General features: G+C 43.7%; 2 protein-coding genes across 6 annotated transcripts in view; one reads left to right on the forward strand and one right to left on the reverse strand.

Moving 5' to 3' along the window:
* SYNPO2L (synaptopodin 2 like) overlaps positions 1–16,926 on the reverse strand; it is a 36,683-nt gene extending 19,757 nt beyond the window's left edge. Inside the window, exons 1-2 of the mRNA XM_033065497.1 lie at positions 14,599–16,926; positions 1,061–1,212 (exon numbers count right to left, since the gene is read on the reverse strand). Coding sequence (XP_032921388.1) covers positions 1,061–1,212; positions 14,599–14,703 — 257 coding nt within the window. The 5' untranslated portion in view covers positions 14,704–16,926. The remainder of the gene's footprint in view (positions 1–1,060; positions 1,213–14,598) is intronic.
* Positions 16,927–17,252: 326 nt separating this feature from the next.
* The window catches only part of SEC24C (SEC24 homolog C, COPII coat complex component), a 38,505-nt gene continuing 32,609 nt past the window's right edge, over positions 17,253–23,148 (forward strand). For all 5 annotated transcript variants that reach the window (XM_033066142.1, XM_033066143.1, XM_033066146.1 and 2 more), the window contains exon 1: positions 17,253–17,293. The gene's annotated coding sequence lies outside the window, so the exon portion shown is untranslated. The remainder of the gene's footprint in view (positions 17,294–23,148) is intronic.

Below are 23,148 nucleotides of genomic sequence, written 5' to 3' on the forward strand. Positions count from 1 at the left end.
TTTTCTCTGGGTACGTAAAGATGAAGTGGGAATAGACATGTGATCAAGAAAGAAACATTTGATGATTTTTCCACTACTCCAAATGAAGCCAACTGATTACATTATTTCCAAACCATCCAGTGTTGGCTCCATCCAGAGGGCTATGAGAAATCTGCCTTTGTCACTTTGTTAATTCAGAGTCTGCTGATTTTGACCGATTAGAATTTGCCCAGGCACCTGTTGGCTGCAGATAGGCTCCAATGGTGTGAGATAAGGCCTTGGCAAGGGACCAGGAGCTATTCTGGACACCTTGTATAGAACTTACTCATCCCACTTAATCACAGCTAGGGTATAGAGTGAGCACATCAAAAGGCACTGGCACTTTCTCTGAAGCCAAGGGGAAGATCCTACATGCTCAGGCTTTCCTTCTCTGAGCACTGCCCCCCTCTGCTCCTGCTTTACGGATGACAGCAACCAGTGTGGCTGTCCCTCCTCACTGCTCACAGTGCTCTCTCTGTCTTTCCAGGACTGTAGAAGATGACATCTCCCAGCCCCCTTCACCAGGGCCTGATTTTCTGAGAATGACTTCTGTTTAGGCAGTAGTGTGGATTAGCGAGAACCTCACACAGCTTTGCTGCATTCACCTTTATAGGATTATTCATTTATAGCTTGGGCTGCACCCAGCATGCGCTGACGCACTGGGTTAACTTGGCACAGGGAGGATGAGGAACATTACTGGGACTATTTTTTGACCATAAATTTGAGCCCAATCTCCTGAACTAGAGACTGGCACAGATATTTCTTCCCATAAAAAGGGGGCTTAGCCACACACCTCTAATCTTTGTGGGAGTCAGTATACAGACTGTTAGACTACAACAAAGTAAGACAGGGCAAAACATTGAGATGTCCACATGTTAGCCATGTTAGGACATGGGTAAGTCCTCCTAGTACACCTTGCAGTATGGTGAAACCAAAGGCTTCCTGCTTGCCTTGTTTCTGCTGGATGTGGACAGATGCTGTTCTGGATGAAAGCACCCTACTGCCTGCACTGTCACAGCACTGGGACTTGGGAGCAGGTTACCTTTTCACACGGATGTTGAGCGTGCCGTTGGAGGAATCGATGATCTGCATGGCATTAGCATGGGACAGGCCAGCACATGACTTCCCATTGATAGATACTAGAACATCATTTTCCCACAGGCCTCCACGGCACGCTTTGCTTCTCTTTCGAATCTGAAAAAGCAGGAGAGAGGATAAGGATGAAAGGAAGAACAACATAAGTTTAGTTCTTGCTGGCCCTTCTATTGCTCCATTCCTCACAGAATAAAATAAGGCCTGAGACTACTGTGTTGACAGAGTGGAGCACTAATCCTCTTGGATGAGCCCTGTCTGTGCCTTTTGGTCTCTGTATTCCTGTTAATTTCAAGAATCACTCTGCTGAGCACAGGCCTGACTTGATCACCAACCCAGTTCAAGTTCTTTAGTGCAGATGAAAGACTCAAGAATATCTACATGCTCTTTTCCTCTTGTTCTGTGTCTCCTAAGTTGGTTAGGGAGTCTGTGTTTCAGAGAGGTAACAGACTATGCCTGCACATGACCGTGTGTCCTTCTGCATGCCTCTACTGTACTTCCTTGGTATGATCCCTGACTCATGCAGAGCCTCTGCAAGTACCGTCCTCAGGGAAGCTGACACTAGGGAGATGTGGCGGCTCTGAGGCATTTTCTGTTAAGCATTCCTGCTCCAGTGGCTTTGGTCAGTGTATTTCTGGACATCTGCATCAGGCCACATGGTATCCTGTTACACAAGTGTAAACTTGGAATAAATCTTTAGCCTTAACAGGAGTTGTGCAAGATATATATTGCTATATCTGAGAAAGGAATTGGAGTCACTGGTTCCAGACGAGCTCCTAGATCTGGCCTCTCATGGCCATCTTACACCAAGTGTTCCCTCTCCCTTTCATTCCATCATCCACCAGTTAAACTTCTTACCAACTCAGCCTAGCCTTTCTGCTAGGGCAAGCAAATAAACCAAATGCACACTCAGCCAAAAACCACAGACCTCTCCTATACAGGCAAGCAATGGAGATAGTCTTGTAGGACAGCTTGGCATCCATAATGTACTCATTTTGCACATAAAAGAATAGCCAGGTAAAATCACTGGGTCAGAGCAAGTCAGGACTAAGGCAGTATTACACTCAATTGTAGATTCTTCCAAAATAAGTCTTCAGATCTTGCAGTTAAGTGAAAGACAAATCAGTGCAGAGCTGCTTTACAGAGGGTACAGTGAACAGATTGTGTCAGATCTCTGCAGAGAAGTAATACTCAACAGGGAACCTTCACCCATATCTCACAGCCTTGCTGCTTGAGCCACCAGACTCATCTATAACATCATAATGGCAGCTTCAGGAAAGAGGGAGGATTGCTGCCCCATCATTGTTCTTGCAGGACCAGCAGGGGAACAGAAGAGGAGAGAACTGGAGCCCTAAGGAAGTCTCATGGCAAGACTGAGTGGTCTTAGGGCCCAAGCCCCCTGCACCCATGGTGTGTGTGAGTGCCTTGGGCTTGACCCTGCAGGCTGTGTTGAGCAGACAAGAGCAACACCCCTCCCAGGTCAGCCTGTCAGCAGGACTGAGAGGTGTTGGGAAAGAAGATGGAAAGAGGAGGGCTATGCTTCAAGTTGTTTTTATGTTCACTGGTACTTTATCACTCTGTAGCCTTTCCAACTTGACCCCAAATCTTGCCTGCATGCTTAAAATAGGGACTGGCTCATCCCAGCTGCCATATCCATCAGCCTCTGTCATTTTAGTTTTTTATCTCCCTCCTTGTTAATGTAAGCCTGGAATAAGCATGTGTAGGTCTGTGATGAGCTACTGCTGAAGAACCACTGTTACAGTATAAATGCTGCTTCCTGATACTTCCTCCAGATGCAGCTGTTAACTGAGAAGGTGAAGAAGACACATTTTCCAGTGCTGCCTACTGACACAGCAGCTAATGAAAAGAGTTAGGAAGTTGAAAAGAGGTTAAAAGGAGGGTTTCCCCGTATTCCTCAAAAAGCCAACTGCTGCTCCATAGCCAAGTACTTGGTGTTTAGCATTGGATGGGAACATACTTGCTGAGTATCTCTCCCAGTTGTGAGGCGAAGGGACTGGGGGTTAAAGGCTGTCAGCAGGTGCTCAGAGCATTCCTCACATCCCATGGTATTCCTCTACTAAAACTAAGGATGTAGGCTGGTGACCAGCCAGAACAGCAACAGTAAACTTCCTGCAATTCTCTAATCCCCCAGTACTGCAAGTCTTTGCAGGCAACTGTTTGGGGTTCCCAGGCAGGAAGGATCAGGCTGTGCTCCCAGCACTGCCCAAGGCTGTTTCAGGTACCTTTATACCAGAGAAGGCTGGTGGGACTCAAGCAAGCCGTGTGGGCTAATAATCATGAGAAGGCAATGCATTTTTCTCATGGTTCGTGAGGATGCTGGGTCTGGCTTGGTCTGTGCTCAAATTTTACTGGACTGACAGAAAGCACATGCACTAAAGCAACTATTGGTACTTCAGTGCTCTAAAATCCAAGAGGGACTTTTCCAAGTCTTCATTCCTTTATGGGAAAAAAGGACCAGTTCTCTTCCAGTGCAGGAAGAGACCTATAGAGTCTGAAAATAGCATGTGTCTAGCTCAGTCTTCCACAGATTTGTAAACCCTCCCTGGAAGTTTATGAATTAGCTTCCTGGGATCAGAGGGACATGAACTATCCAGCTTCATTTTTATGCCAAACCCCTACCCCACTGCATTTGCCAGGGAGGAAGGCAAAGGGGTTAAACACAGAAGAGGATTGTGCAGTGAAAGAAGGACAGGACAGGACTTAATCCACAGCCAGGACAGCAGGGTGCAGTGTGCTGGAGGCTGCAGAGCCTCTGGACAAAAACCAACACAAGCTTGCCAGGTTTTATATGACTGCCAGCTCTGTGCTGTAGAGACTTTAATGACAACCTTTAACCTGCTCATCTTGAGTACAGCAAGGGCAAGAGCCTTGGAGGCCCCCAGCCAGGATGGCTGCCCAGTCCAAAAGCCAGGCTCCCTGCCCATCCTGAAGGTCAGGCTGCCCTCAGGACCAGCCACTTGCTCTCCATGTCCAAAAGATGCCCTCTCCTGGGCACCCAGTGAGCCACATGAAGTGTCACTAATGGGGAGCTTCTTCTCAAGTTGCAAAAACTTGGAAGGTGTCACCCAACAGCTGTTCTGAAGAGGTTGGAAAAGTTGGAAAAAAGTGGTATTTCAATGACAAAAGCTCTCTACTTTCTGTAACACATACCCGGAGAGCTTTCTTGTGCAAATGAGAAGCAGCACTGACAGACTCTGACAAGTGGTCAGGGCTGGCCCCAGACCTGGTCCTGGGGGGTTGCACTGTTCAACCTTCTAGCACATACTGGTGAGGACTGACCTCTCTTTTTGTAGGAGGAGCCCCACAAATTTTGTGAGCCTCTTGGAAGTGACTGTTAGACTTTCCACTCCATGCCTCAGAGGACACATTCTCCCATGGCATACTCATGTCAACTTATGTCCCATTTGGATTTCAGATGGGTTTAGGAAATCCCAATTTCAGAGTCATATGGATTTATGCTGCTGGAAATACAAATCAGTGTGAAAAACTGTAACATTTACTCAGAAAATCATCCATCTCCCTGCCCTCTCAGCAGAAGATCTGTAGTGACAAAAGAGCTCCTGTCAGAAAGGTTTGGGTGTCTGCAGTATCTATGTACATGCACATATACACATATTTTCTTTCTTTACTTTGTACTTTGTCTGCTTCCTCCCATTGATCATGTTCAATCAGACAGAAGGGAAAGGACAGAGGCAGCTGAGACAAAAAAAAAAAAAAAAAAAAAAAAAAAAATACATTTAGAAATGAAACAACGGAGGAGGAAAGGAATAAGAAAAGGTGTTGAAAGGAAGGTCAGTGCTAGGAGAGGCCAGGAAGGCCAGGGTTGAGATCAGGCTTTAACAGTACAGTACAAGTTTCCTTGTACAGCCCCAGGCAGACAAAAGAACATGCTGACTGTTGACATGTCTTGGGGAATTCAGCCTAGCTTTCAGGAACAGAATGCAGGAGAGGACGGGGTCAGATGCGACTTGGCAGCATCTGTCCTTCAGTAGGGACTATATTTAGGTAGTGGTATGTGGGGGTTGAACACATGCTGGGATGCTAAGAATAGAGTAATCCTGATAGTAACTAGTGGCTTCACATCTTGCCTCAGTACAGCCCAGGGAACCTGTTTTGAAACTTTGCAACCACTCTCCCTGCTGGCCAGCATTGCTTCTTTGTAATGAAGTAGGCTGTGGGTAAATGTAAATAGAAGTGGTTTGCAGTACAGGCTCATGTCATCCATTTCCCCTCTTGCCTCCCCAAGCCACCTCCCACTTCCTCTCACTGGGAGAGCTCAGCGTATAAGGTAGGAAGATAAATTTTATTATCAGTCTTCACCTAATCTCCTACAATCTTTCCAGCAGAAACCTAGCAGCCTCAGTCCAAGTCAGAGTTTTATGCTGAATACAATTCTTCTTCCCACCCAATGCCTTCCACTCTTTGATTGCATCTCAACACACAGCCGTCCCCTTCCCCTAGAAGCTACTATGCCATGGGGTCCAACACTCCATACAACCTGGCAGTGTTTAAATTTCATTCCCAGCCTTGTGAACTGCAGTCCTGTCACAGGGCTCTCATGGAAAGGTAAGAAATTACTTTTTGTGGTATAAAGCATTGCCAAAATGGAATGACTCATTCAAGAACCAAGCAGCATGTGGGTCTGCTCCTCCTAGAACTTCCTGCTCAGCTGAACCACAAACAGAGCAGTTGCTACGTGCAAAAGCAGAAACAAACACCCTTCACCTCTTATTTCTGAAGATGTGTATTCATACCATTTTGGTTATTGGGCCAGTTTGGTTTTTGTCCAAGGCTAGGGTTTACTCTTTTTGGTGTGAAGGATACCCCTGTGGCTAGAGTGAGGAGATGGCTAGAGTGGGATTCAGAAGACCTGGATGATTTTTTATGTGACCTCAGAGAAAACACTCAGACTGTGAGCCATAAAAGGTAGGAAACCTGGAAAACAGGACATTTTCCAACAGTTTTTCTTTATCTCAGTTGTCCACTTGAACACAGATATCCAGTGAGATACTTTCATTTTGCCTTATCTATGAAGTAGCAAATAACATCACATCCTCATGTCAGTTCCATGTTTTAATTGGAAGCTTTTTTACAGGAGAATATAATACCTGTTATAATTACACTAAGCATTACAACTACAGAGGAAGTTATCATCATATTCCTTCTTAGAGGTGACACCAGAAGACTTGCCTCTTGGTAAAGTAGGTCCAGTGTCTCTGCAGACCTACTTCACAGGTCATCCATGGTGAAACCCAATTACAGAGTCCTTATATGAAGAAAGAGGGAAAAGAACACGTACTTTGTGGGATGGACACAACAAGGGAGAGTGGTGAAAAGAAAGTATCTTAAGTGGCAGGACAGACTTGGGTGCTTCTGGGGTGGTTTAGCAATGAGAGCTGGAAAAGGATGTTAGTGCTGATCAGCTGGTTACGTACATTTCTACTGTAAAATATGTTACTGCCTAGAGTGTACTGGTGCAGGAACAAGAGAACAAATTCTTAGATGCACTAGATTTAATTCTGACTTGTACCAGGGGATACAAGCTGATATAAACCAAACACAAACAGTCAGGGATTGCTGGTTTTCTCTCTCTGTTGGTTTTCTCTTACTGAAATGAAGTGCCTTAAAATGAGTTTTTAGTTGTGGTTATACAAGAGAGGGAAGAGAAAAACAACCTCAAACAATCCACTTTCTTTTCCAATGCAAAATTTAGCACAGATGTCATTGTGGGAAGCAAGTTTCTAGCCCAAATAGATAAAAAGAGGCTTTATCACCATACCTATTTGTTACTTGATGGTAGATTAGCTGAAAAGTGATTGAAATGTATTATCAATGACAAAGAATAATGCCACATGTACTAGAATAGATACTAAAAGTACTTGATAAGCATTTTACCCTCAACAGAGTAGCAGCAGGACATCAAGTGTTTTTTATATGAAGCAAGGATTCAGAAGGAACAGATATATTTGTCAAATACTTGTACCAGGTCCCACATTTAAGAGCTGTGATAAAAGCAATTAAATGTTCAGAAAAACATGCTTATACATGTCCCATGTAAGTACTTTCTCTAGAGGCTCAGCTTAGCTCCTGTGCCATAAAAGATTTTAGAATCTCAACCTAATTGAATTGAAGCTCATAAGCATATCTAGCAACCAAAATGTCTTCTTACAGGTACAGGAACTGAACTGGCACAGAAGGAGGGAAAAACCCTTGAACACAGGGCAGAGTTATCCAGAGACATGGCTTCAGTCCTCCAGAACAAGGTGTTTCCAGCCTTCACACTGCGTGCTGATACTGCACTCTAAGGGGCCATGAGCATTTGCAAGCCCTGAATAAAAACCCTTCTCAAAACAGAAGGCTCTTTTCAGCTGCTCCTAATTGTTTAACAGCAAAAGTCTTAAGTATATTATGTCTCCACAGTATTTATGCTGAGAGAGGGCAAATTAGAAGACATACCTACTATTATTAGATAGAATGAGGGTCACTTTTGTTTGCAAAACAAATATTGAACACAGCATTCATAATATTGCAAGAGTGGGTTACTGCATCAGAAGACAGCATTCACCAACCCAAAGGCAGCCTCTCAGCAATAGTCTGAGGAGGATAAGCACTGTTGTTCTGCGGCAGCAAGGACAGGATCAGCCACGAGTATGGATTAGAGAAGCAACCCATTCACCTGAAGGATGAAGGGCACTTAGGTACAGACAGCTTCCCTTGCCTTGCAACATCTTTGTAGTCATCTTGTAGGTATGAAGGTACATCAAAAACCAGGCTCAGCCTCTATAGATATATTCAGTAGTTCTGGCCAGTAGAAGGCTGAATAATGTCAGTGAATGCACCTCAGCTCTGGACTGCAACATTAAACTGTTGAAATGATCCTTGGCACATCTTTGGCTCAGATTGGTTATTGCTGTCCAGAACAATTCCCAGACACAGTTTGGGAGCTAGAACAGACCATTCCCAGAGCCACTGCCTGTGGCCATTTGGCCATTTTGTTTGTAAGAATAGAAAATGTTACTTTTCTGGTCCTGGGCTTCATTACACTCTGTAGAGGCTGGCATAAGTGCCAGAGAATGTTCCCAGGTACGTTTAATGCACCAGGTATAGATGGATGGTGGTTGTCTGTATAGTTTCACTGCAATTTCTCATCAAGAGATTCTTCCAGGTCCTCGGAAAGTCCCACTGGTGCCACAGCATGTGCTCACTAGCAGCCAAGTGTAGCACCTGCCTAAGTGCCAACAGGCCATAAAATGTGTCCAGGAGCACTCTCAAACCAGCATTACTGACTGCTACAGACTAGCAGTGCTTTTTTAGGCGTGACAGTAAACATTTGTGAAAACAGATAAAGAACAAGCTGCCTGCTGAAAAAGGGAGAGGAAGAGAAGGTGTTCGCAAATCTGGAAGCCATCAGATCTATTTGGGTTTGAGCTGGCTCCTCCAGCAGGAATAATGTCACATGAGCAAAGGAGAATGGCACAGAGCAGCCAGGCAGTGTGTCACAGGGAGCAGTGACATGGCAAACAGGCAGCAATATCTTGCAGAGGAGACAGTAGAAACAGTGAATTATCAGCAGAGAACCATACAGGAAAAAGTGGGAATATGTGGGAAAGAGCTAAAAAGGAGGTTGTGATGAACTGCTCCTGAACATCAAAACAATTTTTGGATTTGGAACCAATACAATCCTGTGTTACTGCTTCCCCTAACATTGCAAGTATTTGTACAGACCAGCCAACTGAAAGGAGTCTCTTGAGCTACCAGGGCAAATCCTCTGTAGTTTTTAGAGGCCATATTGTTTACCCCAGTTCATAAACTGACTCAAAAGATTTTCAATTCTTTTTCTAGATTGCAAAGTCATTGCTGAATCTCCCGGGTTAGTTGCTCTTTGCTGTCAATGCTGTCACCAATATTTGAATAGTGTTGCTGGTATTTGCTCAACATCTATTTGTAGATTGCAGTCACCTCTTTCAATATTTTGCTAGGTGAAAGAAGCCTACTCTCATCCCCTCCTTTTCTATGGCTGCTCTACCTTACATTTATTTTCCTTGAAAGTGGCTGATTCTGTAAGTATGGTATTTCCAGTGAATTCCCCCTTGTGCATTCAACAGTAATATCAATGCATTCCTACCTCTGTAAGATATGTCTACCTGAGGCTTATTTATTTATGTTTGCCTTTTTTTTCCCCAAGAGATTAATAATTTTGCTGGCTTATTATTGTTGATGCACTAATATGCCCAGGTCTGTTGCCTCTACTATCAGTACCAGCTATAAAGACTCAGTTTCCTCTATTTTGTCAGTATTACTTCTACTTGTGCTGGAGGTAGAAGTGCCTTCCTTGTTTTTTATAGAAAGTAATTATGTTTGCCCCTCATTGAATGAATCTTGTTTTGTAGCAGGATCCCTAAAGGCAGGTTTGCATGCACTTGCATAATTTTAAAACTGTCCTGTTCATCTTCATAAAAATTATTTCCATAATATAATTTCAGGTTAGGTTTCTACTTTGGTTGATTAATGGCATTATTGCTTACAACTTTTCTCAGACTAGCTATTTTACAATTTGTTTCAAAAGCATTTGATGCACATATCCTTACTGCACAGGAATCCTACAGGAATCTGATGGTATTGTTCTGTCTTACTCTCTTTTCAGAATGGGTAAGCTTTCCCATCAGTTACAGCTGCATCTGAGGACCATGTACTTTGCCTCAGCCTTCTTAAAATAAAAGTCTTGCCATCGATGGATCCTTTTTGCTTCTTGCGTTTATGTTTGTTCTCTTTCTTTCCTGAAGACTGTTTCTGGTCAAAGGTTTCTTGTGCTGTATTGTCATTTGCACCACAGCTACTGAGCTAAATCCGCTTTATTTTGTTGAGGGGTAGTGTAAACTCCCACTAGAGTTTATCTGCTTCATTAGGTAAGAGGTTAAAGATTCATTAGGAATCACAATAAGCCAATATGAATCCAGAGTATTTCAAGTGATTTCAATTAAAAGGATATTGCTGTAACTAAGAACAAAATGAAGATTGTCCTTTGCTTTTTGTCCTTTAGTCTTTATTTCCCTCTTTATTTGTTTCTCTAGTTCTCAGTATTTCTATCCTTTCTAATTTCTGCAGAATGATTCATGTCCTCTGTTGATGTTTGATCATGCTGTGTGTCTGCCTGCTGAGCATATCAATGTCTGCTTTTCTTTCAGGTTACTCATTACAGTGTGATACTTTAATACAACCCTCATCGAAAAATCATCTATTCTTTCTCACTGAAGGCTCCCCAGACACTTAGAAGTTTTCTAGTGTTTATTTTTTGGTCTCACTCTACTCTTATTGTATCTGGTTTTATGAGATGAAGTATTAAGGTACACTTTTCAAATACACATCAGTATGGTAGCCTTCAGATTCACGTCAGGCAATTTTGGCACCTGGACACTGCAAATTATTGTTTTGGTGGAACAAAAGAGTCAGTATGTACTCTTGTACAAGTTTAAGATGAAAGGAATAGGCATCTGCAGTTACAGATCTGGAACCATATAATCAGTTGGTGTTAATGCTAGCATTTCAGTCTTTCTTATGTTACTTAAATTTGTGCTTTTTTCTCAATATCCACTGGGTACTGCTAGAAAAAGCAATATTCTGATACCAAGGTAGGTTTGGTTCCATAAGTTTACTTGAACACAGAATTAGTTATCATAGAATCATAAAATGGTTGGAAGGCATCTTAAAGACCATCTTGTTCCAACCCCCCTTGCCCTGGGCAGGGACACCGTCCACTAGAGCAGGTTGCTCAGAGCCCCATCCAACCTGGCTCTGAACACTTCCAGGAATGGGGCACCCACAGCTTCTCTGGGCAACCTGTTCCAGTGCCTCACTATATCTAATCTAAATCTTTCCTCTTTTAGTTTAAGATAATTCCCCCTTACCCTATCACTACCTACTCATCTAAAACATTTCTCCCTCTTTTTTATGTTGCCTTCAGGTACTGGAAGGCCACAATGAGGTTTCCCCAGAGCCTCTTCTTTTCCAGCTGAACAATCCCAACTGTCTCAGCCTGTACTCATAGGAGAGGTGCTCCATCCCTTGGATCCTCTAGATCCTCTAGACCCTAAGAAGTGTACATCTTTCCTGCACTGAGGACCCCAGAGGTTCATGCAGTGCTGCATGTAGACAGAGGGACAGAATCACCTCCCTCCACCTGCTGGCCACTCCTCTTTTGATGCAGCTCAGGATGCTGCTGGCCTTCTGGGCTGTCAGGGCACACTGTGGGCTCATGCCCAGTTATGTACGACCCAAGAGACTGTCCACAAGTATGTAACTCCAGCATCTTTCTCCAGGTGTGTCCCTGAACCCATAACCCACAGGGAGTTACTGAATGGCACAGAAGCTCTGTGGGAGCTGGATCCAGCATGTGAAGATACAGCTGCTTTTCTACCCCTTTGTGTCAGCTGGACTGAGATTTAGAATTGATCTTTTGCTTGGAGAAACTGTTTAAACTACAGCTATGCATCCTTTTAGTCTGTAGAAAAATGGGTTCACATCCCACTTCCAACATGTTCATGTACATTGTTACAGCCAGTTGAATATTTTGCACTAGAAAGCAGTTTCAAATTCATGTATTCACTGTACATTTGGAGTTAATTGCAATTTGAAAAAAGCCAATAATTGAAGTGATCCTTGTGAACCCCTTATGAGAGAACAACCAGTTAGAGGCCCACCAATGGGGAAGGGAAGGGAAGGGAAGGGAAGGGAAGGGAAGGGAAGGGAAGGGAAGGGAAGGGAAGGGAAGGGAAGGGAAGGGAAGGGAAGGGAAGGGAAGGGAAGGGAAGGGAAGGGAAGGGAAGGGAAGGGAAGGGAAGGGAAGGGAAGGGAAGGGAAGGGAAGGGAAGGGAAGGGAAGGGAAGGGAAGGGAAGGGAAGGGAAGGGAAGGGAAGGGAAGGGAAGGGAAGGGAAGGAGGAACTATACAGTACACCCAAAAAATTTTCAGGAAAACAGAAAAAATATACTAAGACCAGCAATCAGTGATTAACTTTATCATAATCTCATAAAGAGAAACAATAAAAAGATGATGGCGATAAAAACTTTAGAAAGCATAAAGGCAAGAAGACTATGAACTGTACACTGATGATGTAAGATGAGGAATTGTGAAGGGCTTTGTAATACAGTAAGAGCAACTCAAGCAGGAAATCCCACTTAGTACAACATTTAGTTTTTGGAATGCCTGGTTGCTTGATGTTACCAAATCTTCCTTAGGAAATCACATAAGACTTAGACAGGTAAGGTACTAGTTGTTTAGAAACAAGTTTCTGTTTATCTGTTTATCACTAGGAGTACCAATTCTTAGAGACTTCCTAAGACATGCTGATAACTACCTGAAAGGAAAGGATTTCCCTCCACATTTCATTATGCAAAAACTTACAACTTCCTCTGAAATACCTGCAGGAAACACAAAGGAAGCAGGAAGCAGGACAAGAGGTGACTCCTAACCTAGTCTGGCTTAGCAATTCCAGCATCTCTACCAAAGTACAACATGTATCATTTATATATAATGTGTTTGTTATACTTGATTAATTTCCTAAATTAACTTTTTATCACTTATTCATAATTTGACTCAGCATCCAAAGGTAAGCATCTTTCCTTAGTGTTATTACTATGACTTTTCTAGCCTAGAAGTTGAAATTGTCTAAAATGACAGCACTGGAATCCCTGAGACACAAACAGTATCCACTCAGTTATCTTCTGACACCTATCAGCTATTCATGTCTGTTTGTTCTATCACATGACACCTGGCAGTTTATTCTCTTCTAAGCAGGTTAAATTCAGATATGATCTTCCTGGGTACCTGGTAAGGACCTAAAAATCCACTCTTTGGAGACTATTTAAATGGTGTTGCCTTTAAGATACTATGTAGGGTCACTGTATGCTATTAAATGCTGGGTGCTGATAGACAAAAAAGATAATTATAAAATAAAAATCTTGTCTAAAGAATTATGTATACTTTAAGCCTCAAATGGATTTGTATAAATTATATTTTCCATAATTATTTTAATGTAATATCCAAGTATTGTAAAATTATATGTATTTGTATTGCTAGACTTAAAAGTACAGCACTCAGAACAGTACAGCACTGTACCAGTACAGCACTCTCTGGGTGAGAGCTGCTTCTAGTTAATACCTTCCTGCAAGTGCTACTAATCCTTGAGCAATATTCCATTCACCTTAAGGTGCAACTTAGCCTGGGTAATGACTAGTTCTTGCTGCTCTTCAATCCTGAGTAATCCTTATAGACACTCACAATCTCCTCCCTCTTCAGTCCCAGTTTCTTATCTACTGAGGGAAAAACAAGAGTCACAATAATCTTAGACCATGGAGAGTTAATGTAGCCCCTGAAAAGTCCATTTTCCTAAGAAGCACTGATGCCAGACACCTGTTTCAAGGATATTTATTCTTTTTTTTTAACACCTGAAACTCTATGAGTCTGTGCAGAAGTTGTTTTTCTGGAGAAAAATCATCTTTCTCTACATAAGAAACATTCACTTCAAGGCCAAGCTATGGGATTCCAAACCATTTGGCAAAAGTTACAGACAAACACTCTGTGATCTGGGGTGAGCCAACACATTTAATTTCAAAATGCTGTCAGAGGCATGGTCTGCTCATGGAAACAGAAGGATCCGGGCAGAGCATTTTTTCATTTCTGCTGCTGGGTGCCTTCCAGTGAGATATTCCAAGATATCATTGTGTCAAGGCTAATGCAGCTGTTATGAGCTTAATAAAGAGGACCTTTTTTTTCCCTAGTTTTCAATCTATTCAGTAGTCTTTCTAAAAAGACAACAGTAACAGCTGTTTATCAAAAGTAGTGCAACACAAGGTTCATGTTTATTCCATTTTTAAAATCTCCTATCCAAAAAACTGTTTTTCTTTAATTCTTGAAATTAAACCAGCATTTGCTGCTTAGAGCATCACAAATACTCACTTCAGACAGTGCTGGAAAACTTTAACCAACAGAAGAGGCACTAAGAAATGTGCATCTATTTTGAAAACTGGAATATGATAATGAAGTGTTAGGGGTAGCTGAATTAAAAATATGGCTTTTACTGCTTCAATTTATTTTTTGCTTTAGTTAGATGTCTTACATGAGTATTGAAGTTTCCATATTTGAGCCCTTTTCCCTGCACTGTCTCTATGGTTAGAGCTCTGCTGACAGCTCAGGAATGCTGTACAGCCTACAGAGTGTCTGAGCTGTACAGACCTGCACTGAAGCAGGTCCTCACCTGACACTTGTCTCTACCTCAACAGCATCTATTCCAGGACCTGCAGCCCACCTCACACCCTGCTTGAGCAACCCCCCAAGCTTTCCTTTCAAGATCTGCTGCCAAGGTAAGGAGTTCCTGTATTCCTTAACAGTAATGAAAGATGCCTGACTCAGTAGGGATATCTTAGTTCAGCAGAACAACTTTGCTCTCACAGTTCACACCTCAAGGTCCTACCTTTGACACTTGCAGGGGTCTTTTCTGCTCTGAACCCCCTTGCAGACGGAAGCCCCAGGGGGCACCTCCAGACAGAGTGATGAGCATTTCTTCTTCAGCTCCCATGATTTCTGTGCTTTAGATACTTTGTCTTCACAACTTCAGTAGACTCCAGTTCTTAACAGGCAGAATCTTCTACTCCCATATTCACAGTTCACACCACCACTCTCCAGACCCCACAAGGCCCTCTGCTCACTTTCTCCTTGAAGTTCACACACACACACGAATTGAGACTGTCAAGCTCAGCCTTCACTGCTCTTCTGAACTCTCAGCTGCTGCTCTGCCTATGATTAGACATTTGATTCTGCCCTTGGTAAGGGGCCAGAGTTGTCCTACACACGTGTCATGTCAATCTCACCCTCTGTGCCCCCCCGCATACACGATGGCTCTCTCACCGGAACGTGGCTGAAAATAGCACACCTCCTGTCTCTCCAGAGCTTTGTCTGACACTCTTAAAGCTGGAAGCATTTCAGTAAAAATTTTATTTCCATTTTGCATTCCAAATGCAAATCTTAGAGTCACTCAGTACCCAGGATCCATTAGTATGAGTTTCAGGCAAGGACATATCACAGGCACAGACTTATACAAATCAGGTGATAGCACCTGACCCAATGAATTGAACAAAACTAGCTTGCAATTAATGTGCTCTCCACTTCTATTTTCCCCATGCAGCTAGTGTTATGCAGCAGCACTGTGTGCCTGCCCTGAGAGCCACAGGCAGACTATAGATGTACTGTGCTCCCACTGCAGCGTGCTGCTCCCTGACATCCCCTACACCCACTCGTAATACTACACATGGGACCAGAATAGCTGGGATTAGCTACACACAGGATTCTTCTCTGCAGGGCACTGCTTACATAGACTCAATGGCCAAGAGAGCCCAACCAGGTCATAAAACCATAGAATAGTTTGGGTTGGAAGGAACTTTTAAAGATCATCTAGCCCAAAACACCTGCAATGAGCAAGGACATTTTCAACTATATCAGATTGCTCAGAGCCCTGTCCAACGTGACCTTGAGTATTTCCAGCGATGGGGCATCTGTCACCACTCTGGGCAGCCTGTTACAGTGCTTCACCAGCCTCGTAGCAGAATTTTTTTTCCTTGTATCTAGTCTAAATCTCCCCTCATTTAAAACCATTACCCTTTGTCTTATAACTATAGCCCTCTTAAAAAAATCTGTCTTCAGCTTTCTTAAAAGCCTCCTTTAAGTACTGAAAGACCACAATAAGGTATCCTCAAAAACTTCAGGCTGAACAAACCCAACTCTCTCAGCCTTTCTTAGGGTGAAGCCTTCATCCCTCGGACCATTTTCTCGGCCTCCCTCTGGACCTGCTCCAATGGGTTTATGTCTTGTGCTGAGGACCTCAGACCTCGATGCAGGTCTCTGGATGGGGTCTCAAGAGTGGAGCAGAGTGTTTCAGGGGTTTTTCTTTAGGACCATGACAGACAAGACCTCCTAGCCATCCCAAGCCAGGGAGTTATAGAAGAATTAAGGTCCATGTTCCCTCTTTCCTACAAGGCTTAAAACATAATTTTTTGTTAAGGTACTGAATAACAAGCTTACCCTTACTTCTTCCTTATTTTGCATGTGCTTGGCTCTCAGTGACTAATATCATTGTACTGTAACATCCAGAGGATGTACTTTTGCTGTGATGCCATTGCTTGACTTCTCCATTGCCAGTACTATAGCACTACCCATCTGGTGCCACTGCATATTGCTGGTGGGCACACACCAACACAATCACAGACTCATCAAGGCTGGAAGAGACCTTTGAGATCATTGAGTCCAACCATCCACCTAGCACTGTCACCGTAACCCCTAAGGCACTAAACCACATTACCCAGCACCAGATCCTGGTGCCTCTTAAACACCTCCGGGGTGGTGACTCCACCACATTCCTGGGCAACCTATTCCAGTGCTTGACCACCTTAACAGTGAAAATGTTTCTAATATCTAATCTGAGTCTCCCCTGTGTCAGCTCTGGGTCATTTCCTCTTGTCCTCTCTGTAGCCATAGAAGAGACCAGTGCTCACTTCACTGCAAGCTCCTTTCAGGCAGTTGTAGAGGCCAATGAGATCCCCCAAGAGCCTCCTCTTGTTGAGAGGAAACAATCCCGGCTTCCTCGCCCATTTCTGCAAGACAAGTTTTCTAGACCTTTCACGAGCCTTGCTGCCCTTCTCTGGAACGCTCCAGCACTTCAATGCCCTTCCTGAAGTGAGTGGGCCAGTAGGACATACTGAAGGCAGTACTTGAGGTGTGGCCTCACCGGTACCGAGCACGAAGGGATGATCACTCCGTTGCTGACAGTAGGGAGTGAACAACTCTGCACCTTGGTGCAGAACTGGCCCGGGTTGCTCGCCTGTCGCGGTCTTTCACAGGCCGCTGGTGGGACAGGCGGCCCAGAGCACCGTGGTCACTGGTGGCCGCGGCTCAGCAGGGGCCCGTGCGGACAGTATTGGCTCGGGCGGCGCGAGGAGCGGCCCCGCAGCCCTTCCCGCAGCCACCCCCGCCCCCGCGGGACGTCAGCGGCGGGGCCGCCCAGCGCCTGCGCCGCATCCGGGCCCCGGCGGGCGGAGCGCGGACGTGGCAGCGGCGGGCGGGGAGCGGCGGGGCGGGAACCGGAAGTGGGCCCGGCAGTGGCGGCGGCACCGGCGGTGAGTGAGGCCTGAGGGGGCTCCGGGTGGCTGGGCCCACCGGCGGGGCCGTGCGGTGCCCGCTGCGGGCGGGCTGGCGGGCGGGCGAGCGGGTGGGTGGCACCGCGCCCGGCGCTCCAGCCGCGGCCCTGACCCGAGGCGCTGCCGGCGCTGCCGCTTCCTCCGAGGCCCGGTGGCGCCCGGGCGGGTGAGGTGTCGGGCCCACGGTGCTGCGCGCCCCCGGAGGCTCTGCAGAGCGCCGGGGCTCCCCGGAACGCGCCCGCCCCGGAGCGTCCGCATCGCCCGCGGCCCGGCCGGTGCCGGTGGCCTGGGGGGCCGGGCCGGCTGCCGGCGGGGCCTGCACTTCCAGTGCCTGGGCTGCCCCGAGAGACCCGCCGGTATCCCGGCGTGGTGCGGCGATACCCGGCGGTTTCGGGTCGGGCCGGCACGGAGAACCGAGTGCTTCTTTTTGGCCGGGGTGCGCCGCGAGTCAGATACCCCCCTCTGCAGCCTCCCTAATCTCCTGTAATCCGCGGATCCTTCCCCTGGCGTTTGTGCTGTGCTGTTCAAGCTTTCATTCATTCGAGCTTTGCAAAGGATGGTCGTCCCTTGCGGAGATCTGCTGCTGAGATTGTTTGGATTTGGTAGTAAAACTTAGTAGTTGCTTGTCTGTGTCTGTGAAAAAAGGAAGAAGTAAAGGAGATGGCATGATCGGAATACAAGTGTAGTCTCGAAAAGATTGTTACGCAAGATGGGACTCTTGCTTTCTGTATAGATGGTGTTTTAAATGTGTTTTATTTTCAGTTGTTGGAATTTGCTTTCTCTCTTTTTGGGAAATGCTTTTGATGGAGTATGATGAAGCTTAGTTTCCATTAGTTCGATTTTTGGGTTTTTTTTTTAATGTACTTATTTCTGAGAGAGACTGCAAAACCATCCAAACTGGGCTGTAGTTGAAGTTCTTTTTAAACTTCCTGGCTAATGGAAGTGGTTGCTAGGACATAAGAGAATTGCTTACGCCTAGGAATTTCCCACAGGAGTTAATGTTTGTACTGTCATTAAAAATATAGATTTATTTTTCAGTTTGGTACTCAGTTGATTGTTAGCTATGAATGTGGCAATTCCTTAAAAATATTTCTAGATCCATTTCTGTATGGCTCTAGAAATAGGATTCTGTAGTACCAAATGTTGTGAGGAATGTTGGACAGAGTCACTATCTGAGACATAACATGCAAGTTCTTTTAGTTGTTTTTACATGCAATGTAAAGTCACATCACTGAAATGGGAGATCACTACTGATTTTGTGCTTGTCTTTGCTTTTTATTAATGTGAAGTCTTCATGACTAAATTTAGGAAACTGGCTTAAACATTGTTTCTTTCTTCTCCTAGAGCAGGTGTGCCAGTTATGGGACAAATAGAAATATATGTAGCCTAAAACTTCCAAGCATTCCTCTTTAAAGGAGATTTACTTTCAGTCACATATATACACCCTGGGAGAGCATAAGCATTTCTATCCATTTTCTTGTGGAACAGGTTGTTCCTAATGGAGTTACCTTTTTTGGCTTGAAGCTGTGCCATTCAGGATCCTTTTATTGTTGTAGACAGACTGTGAAGTGAACATCAATATAAAGAATATATAATTGCTTCTTAATATGCTGTGACACTCCAGGTTCTATTTTCATGGCTGAAAGTTGACTTTTAGCAGTGAACAGCTATTTAAAGGATTATTTCTTTGATGAGTGGTTTGGTGCTTGTACTTCTTTGAGTGTTTTTTTCATACAATGGTAGGAAAAATCTTCCTGTAACACTTGCTATCAGAAGGAGGGTCAAAAACCAAATGGTTGGCTAAGGAAGGGCAAGGTACAAAGAGTGACGAACAGTAATCACAGCAAGGTCTCTGCAGAAGAGAGGTGGATGTTTCTTGTTCTTTAGGTTTGAAAAGCTGTGTTAGAGATAAATTGTGAAGATAGAGCTTGTTTTTATATGTTCAGCAAGGTTCATTGGTAACATAGAAAGCACTAAAAGACAGTATAAACTGGCAGTAGGTACTAAGAAAAGCTGTTTCTGACCTCTTTTTGTTTCTTGCAAGTGATGGAAGTTGTGTAATGTGTGTTTGTGTAGAGGAAGTCAGAGCACAGAGATGGCCAGTGTTACAATGTATGTGAAGAAAACTTGTTTTTTAGTCTTATTCTATACATTCCCTTTATTCCTTTCTTCCTTCTGACCGCTTCTCTAAATTTGAAGCTGGTCATGTGACTTTTTCTAATCAATTATGCTTGTGCAAGATTCACAGAAATGACTCAGATTACTTCACTCATTGTAACATATATGTTCACGTGTGTGGAGATAGCTAGGAAACAGAGAGATCTTTCACTGTGATTTTGTTGATGCTGTATTGTCAGTGACTTTTGCCTCCATGAGGTTGCTCTTCAGAAGCCATGTTCACAGCAGAGCATTTTTCAGATCTTTTCCTAGAGCTTTATTACAGAGATAGAAATGTGAATCAATCCACCAGGAGACTTGAGTCAACAGAGTATAAAATATTATTGAGGTAGAAATCTTGTGTTGATGTCAGGGCTTGGAAGTAGTGGTAGTTTTAAGGTTAGGTCAAGACTAAGCTGGGTTTTTTTTTAATCACTTCCACTCTTGTAACTTATATACTGTATTGTACCTTGCCCAGGATGATGAACCAGCCTAATGAAACTGGGTTTAGTGTGGCCTTCTTTAGAAGAATATAGAAGTGATCATGCTTAGATTCACTTTGAAAACTGTGTCTTATGCTTTTCAGGAACTGTTAAAACAGATGTTTTTGGTAGTAACTCAAAATGCAGAGGTGAAGAAAATATTACCTGTGGTGTAACAAGTTGAGAATCTGCACAGGCAGGAAGGGAGAGTGCCACATACTACAACCAGATTGGAGTTGATTACGGTATTGCCATTTGGGTTGATTTGGACAAATGTGTGGGAGGCATTTGTTACAATGGCCTGTGAGCTTACAGATTAGTTGGCAGTTTCTGACTTCTAGGACATGAGTTTCTTTTCCAGGATTTTCTATAGAAAAAAAAACCCAAAAAACCAAAACCACACAGTAATTTTTTATATCTGAAAAGAACCAAGTGTTCCATGAGTGCTCGTAGACGACCTAGTCAAGCTGTCAATGAAACAAAAGCAAGCATGTTTCCCTTTCTGAAGAGTGTTCTTAGCTCCAGAGTCTAGGTCTTTGTAAGAATAGCAAAACCTTTCTGCTTGCACAAAGTTGCAGAACAGAAACATTACAAGTATCGTAGGCAATATTCTGAATTATTGGTGCTCTCCTTCTATCCCATCTTCAGGAAATGAAATAGTTAAATAGATATATGTCCTTCAGTTTCAGGATAACATATGGGATCATGTGGTTGTATTGGGTTGTGTGTGGGATTTTTTTGTTATTGTAGGTTTGGGTGTGGTTTTTTTTAAGTGTCAGTCTCCTCAGAAGTTGAAACAATAGGCTTTTTCTTTCTGTGGGACCAGTAAAAAAGGCATTAGTACCTTTCTGAAGGACAGTAATTTTGCTGTATGCTTTCCATCAGAAAGTGAACAAGAACTGATGAGATCAAGCTTTTCAGTTTCAAAAGGGAGTTAATAGTGAATGCAGACTATAAAAAAAGATGAAGCTTTCAGTGATTTGGGAAATTTGCTCATTGAAATGAACTCATATGAATTACTAGGTTTTTTTGAAGCATGTCATAAAAACTTCACAGTGGTCTGATTTGTTTGGATACTAAGTAATCTTGAAGCTATTGTAAAAATGTAGATAATCTGCACTCCCTACATTATTCCTGTGTATTTTCCTCCTGTCAGTTTATTGCTGATCTTCACTGGTCTCTGTCTTGTTCAACAGCCTTCTGATGTAATTGTAGCTTTTTAACTGTGTAGACCAAAACCTCATGGTCAGCTGCCTCTATACAGAGGAACAGAAAATGGTATAGAGTGACTGCTTCCTGCTTTTCAGGAAAATTGTTGTTCATGGTAATGACCATTTGTCATAGGATTTTTTTTTCTCTAGCATCAGTCCTGCCTATTTGAGTTTTGTGTATTGTAACTGCTGAGTAGAATATGATGTTCAACACCATGTGTATTATGTTTGGCTTAGTTTTGATAGTGTGTTACTGCATACAAAGGAATATGTTCAGCATTTTTATCCAGTGAAATGGCCTGTTGCCTCCATTTCTCCCTATCTGGTATATGTATTATTTCTGTCATTCTCCATATCCCAGCCACCCTTTATGTCATACAGAACACAAAATTCTCCCTTTCTCTGTATCTCTTCAAGTGACCAGGTCTAATTTACACTGAGATGATTTTTGAGTGGAAACAAGATGAGTGTTTGATACAATTAACTTGTACTGGAGAAGAGGGAAAAAGGACTCGCTGAGTGACAACTTCCACCTTCTCAGAGGCAAATACTCTTTGTCCTGCCTTATGATATTTCACATCAGTGTGCCACAAGCAAGTTCAGAGCAAGTTGGGCACAAAAATAACGAAGCAGCCTTGTCCACAGCTTCAGCACTGGACTTGTTCTTTAAGTCTCCCTCCTTCACCCTCTGCCAGTGTAGAGCAAGCATCAGCTTGTGCTGTGGTGGAGATGAACCTGTGCTGGCTGGCACATGGGCTAGCTCAAGGTCTGAGGTGTATCTGCCTTTCAGTTGGGCCATTGAGTTGCAACCATCAAACAAGATGTGGCTGCTTTTTCTACAAAAGTGTAGGAGATTATCTCAAAACTCTTTTTCTCTGTGCATTAAATCAGCTTACCCATCAGTTTTGGTATTGTGGGTGGAGCAACGAGCTGACAGATATCACCTGCTCAGGCAGGAAATACTGATAGTCACATGAGGGAGAAAAGGCTGAAAAGGGAATAGTAAAAGATCCTCAGGTAAGATTACTTACTGAGTATACACTCACAGTAGTAAGTCAGAAGTGGTTTACTTCTGAAAGGGACATGCTTGAGTTCTTGTCCCATTGTGCTTTAGAAAAACAGGAGAAAAAACATGAAAGATTCATCTGCCCTGTAGTAATTCAAACATTAGATCTGTTCAGGGATTTCTGCAGGTCTAACTTGTGAAAAGTGTCCTAGTGCTTATAGCTCAGGAGCTATTCTGTGGAATACTGCTACTCTACATCTCTTCCTGGAGGAGAGACCTGTTTGTAGAGCAGGGACTAGAAGCCAGGTTCCTCATGTGCAATCCAATAAGAAGGGGCAGGAAGAAGAGAACACAGCCCTCCTTCCTTGGCAGAAAACCCTGCCCAGATGTTCCAAGATGTGCAGGTAGAGGAGTTCTCTCAAGGTGTTCTTCCTTCCCTGTACTCCCACGTTTGCTGGAGGCACTCTCTGGCTTTACTGTTGATACAGAGAAGGAAGTGGCTGAGAGTAGGTCTGTGATTGCAGTGCGGTGACACTGCTTTCCTGCCTGGGCAGGAAGAGGTTAACCTTTCAGGGTACTTGGGAAGGGAGCGGGTCCCAAAGTCCAGACTTCCTGGCCACATGGCTGCTCAGGTTAGACTGTTTTGTAGAACTAAGTCAAAGGTAGTGTGGGAAACCAGAATTTTTAGAGATTACAGGTTATAAACGTGACAGCAAGAGGGTAATCGTGTTTAGAACCACTGCGGGCTGATGAAAAATTCCGTCATGCTCTTGTAAGCTATTGCAAATGACATGTTAACTTTGAAGAGCAAATTGCCTTTAAATATTTCAGAGGAGCGATTTTTCTAAACAATAACCCTATCTTTGTCCTTGTACAGCTTGGAGAATAAAAGTGTAAAACTTCATATATTTCCTTTTGTAAAAGCTTAAAATCTATTTTCAAAGTATGTATTAGTAATCTTAGTATTGACATTTGTCA

Source organism: Catharus ustulatus, chromosome 8 (assembly GCF_009819885.2).
Source record: "Catharus ustulatus isolate bCatUst1 chromosome 8, bCatUst1.pri.v2, whole genome shotgun sequence".
Taxonomy (NCBI): domain Eukaryota; kingdom Metazoa; phylum Chordata; class Aves; order Passeriformes; family Turdidae; genus Catharus; species Catharus ustulatus.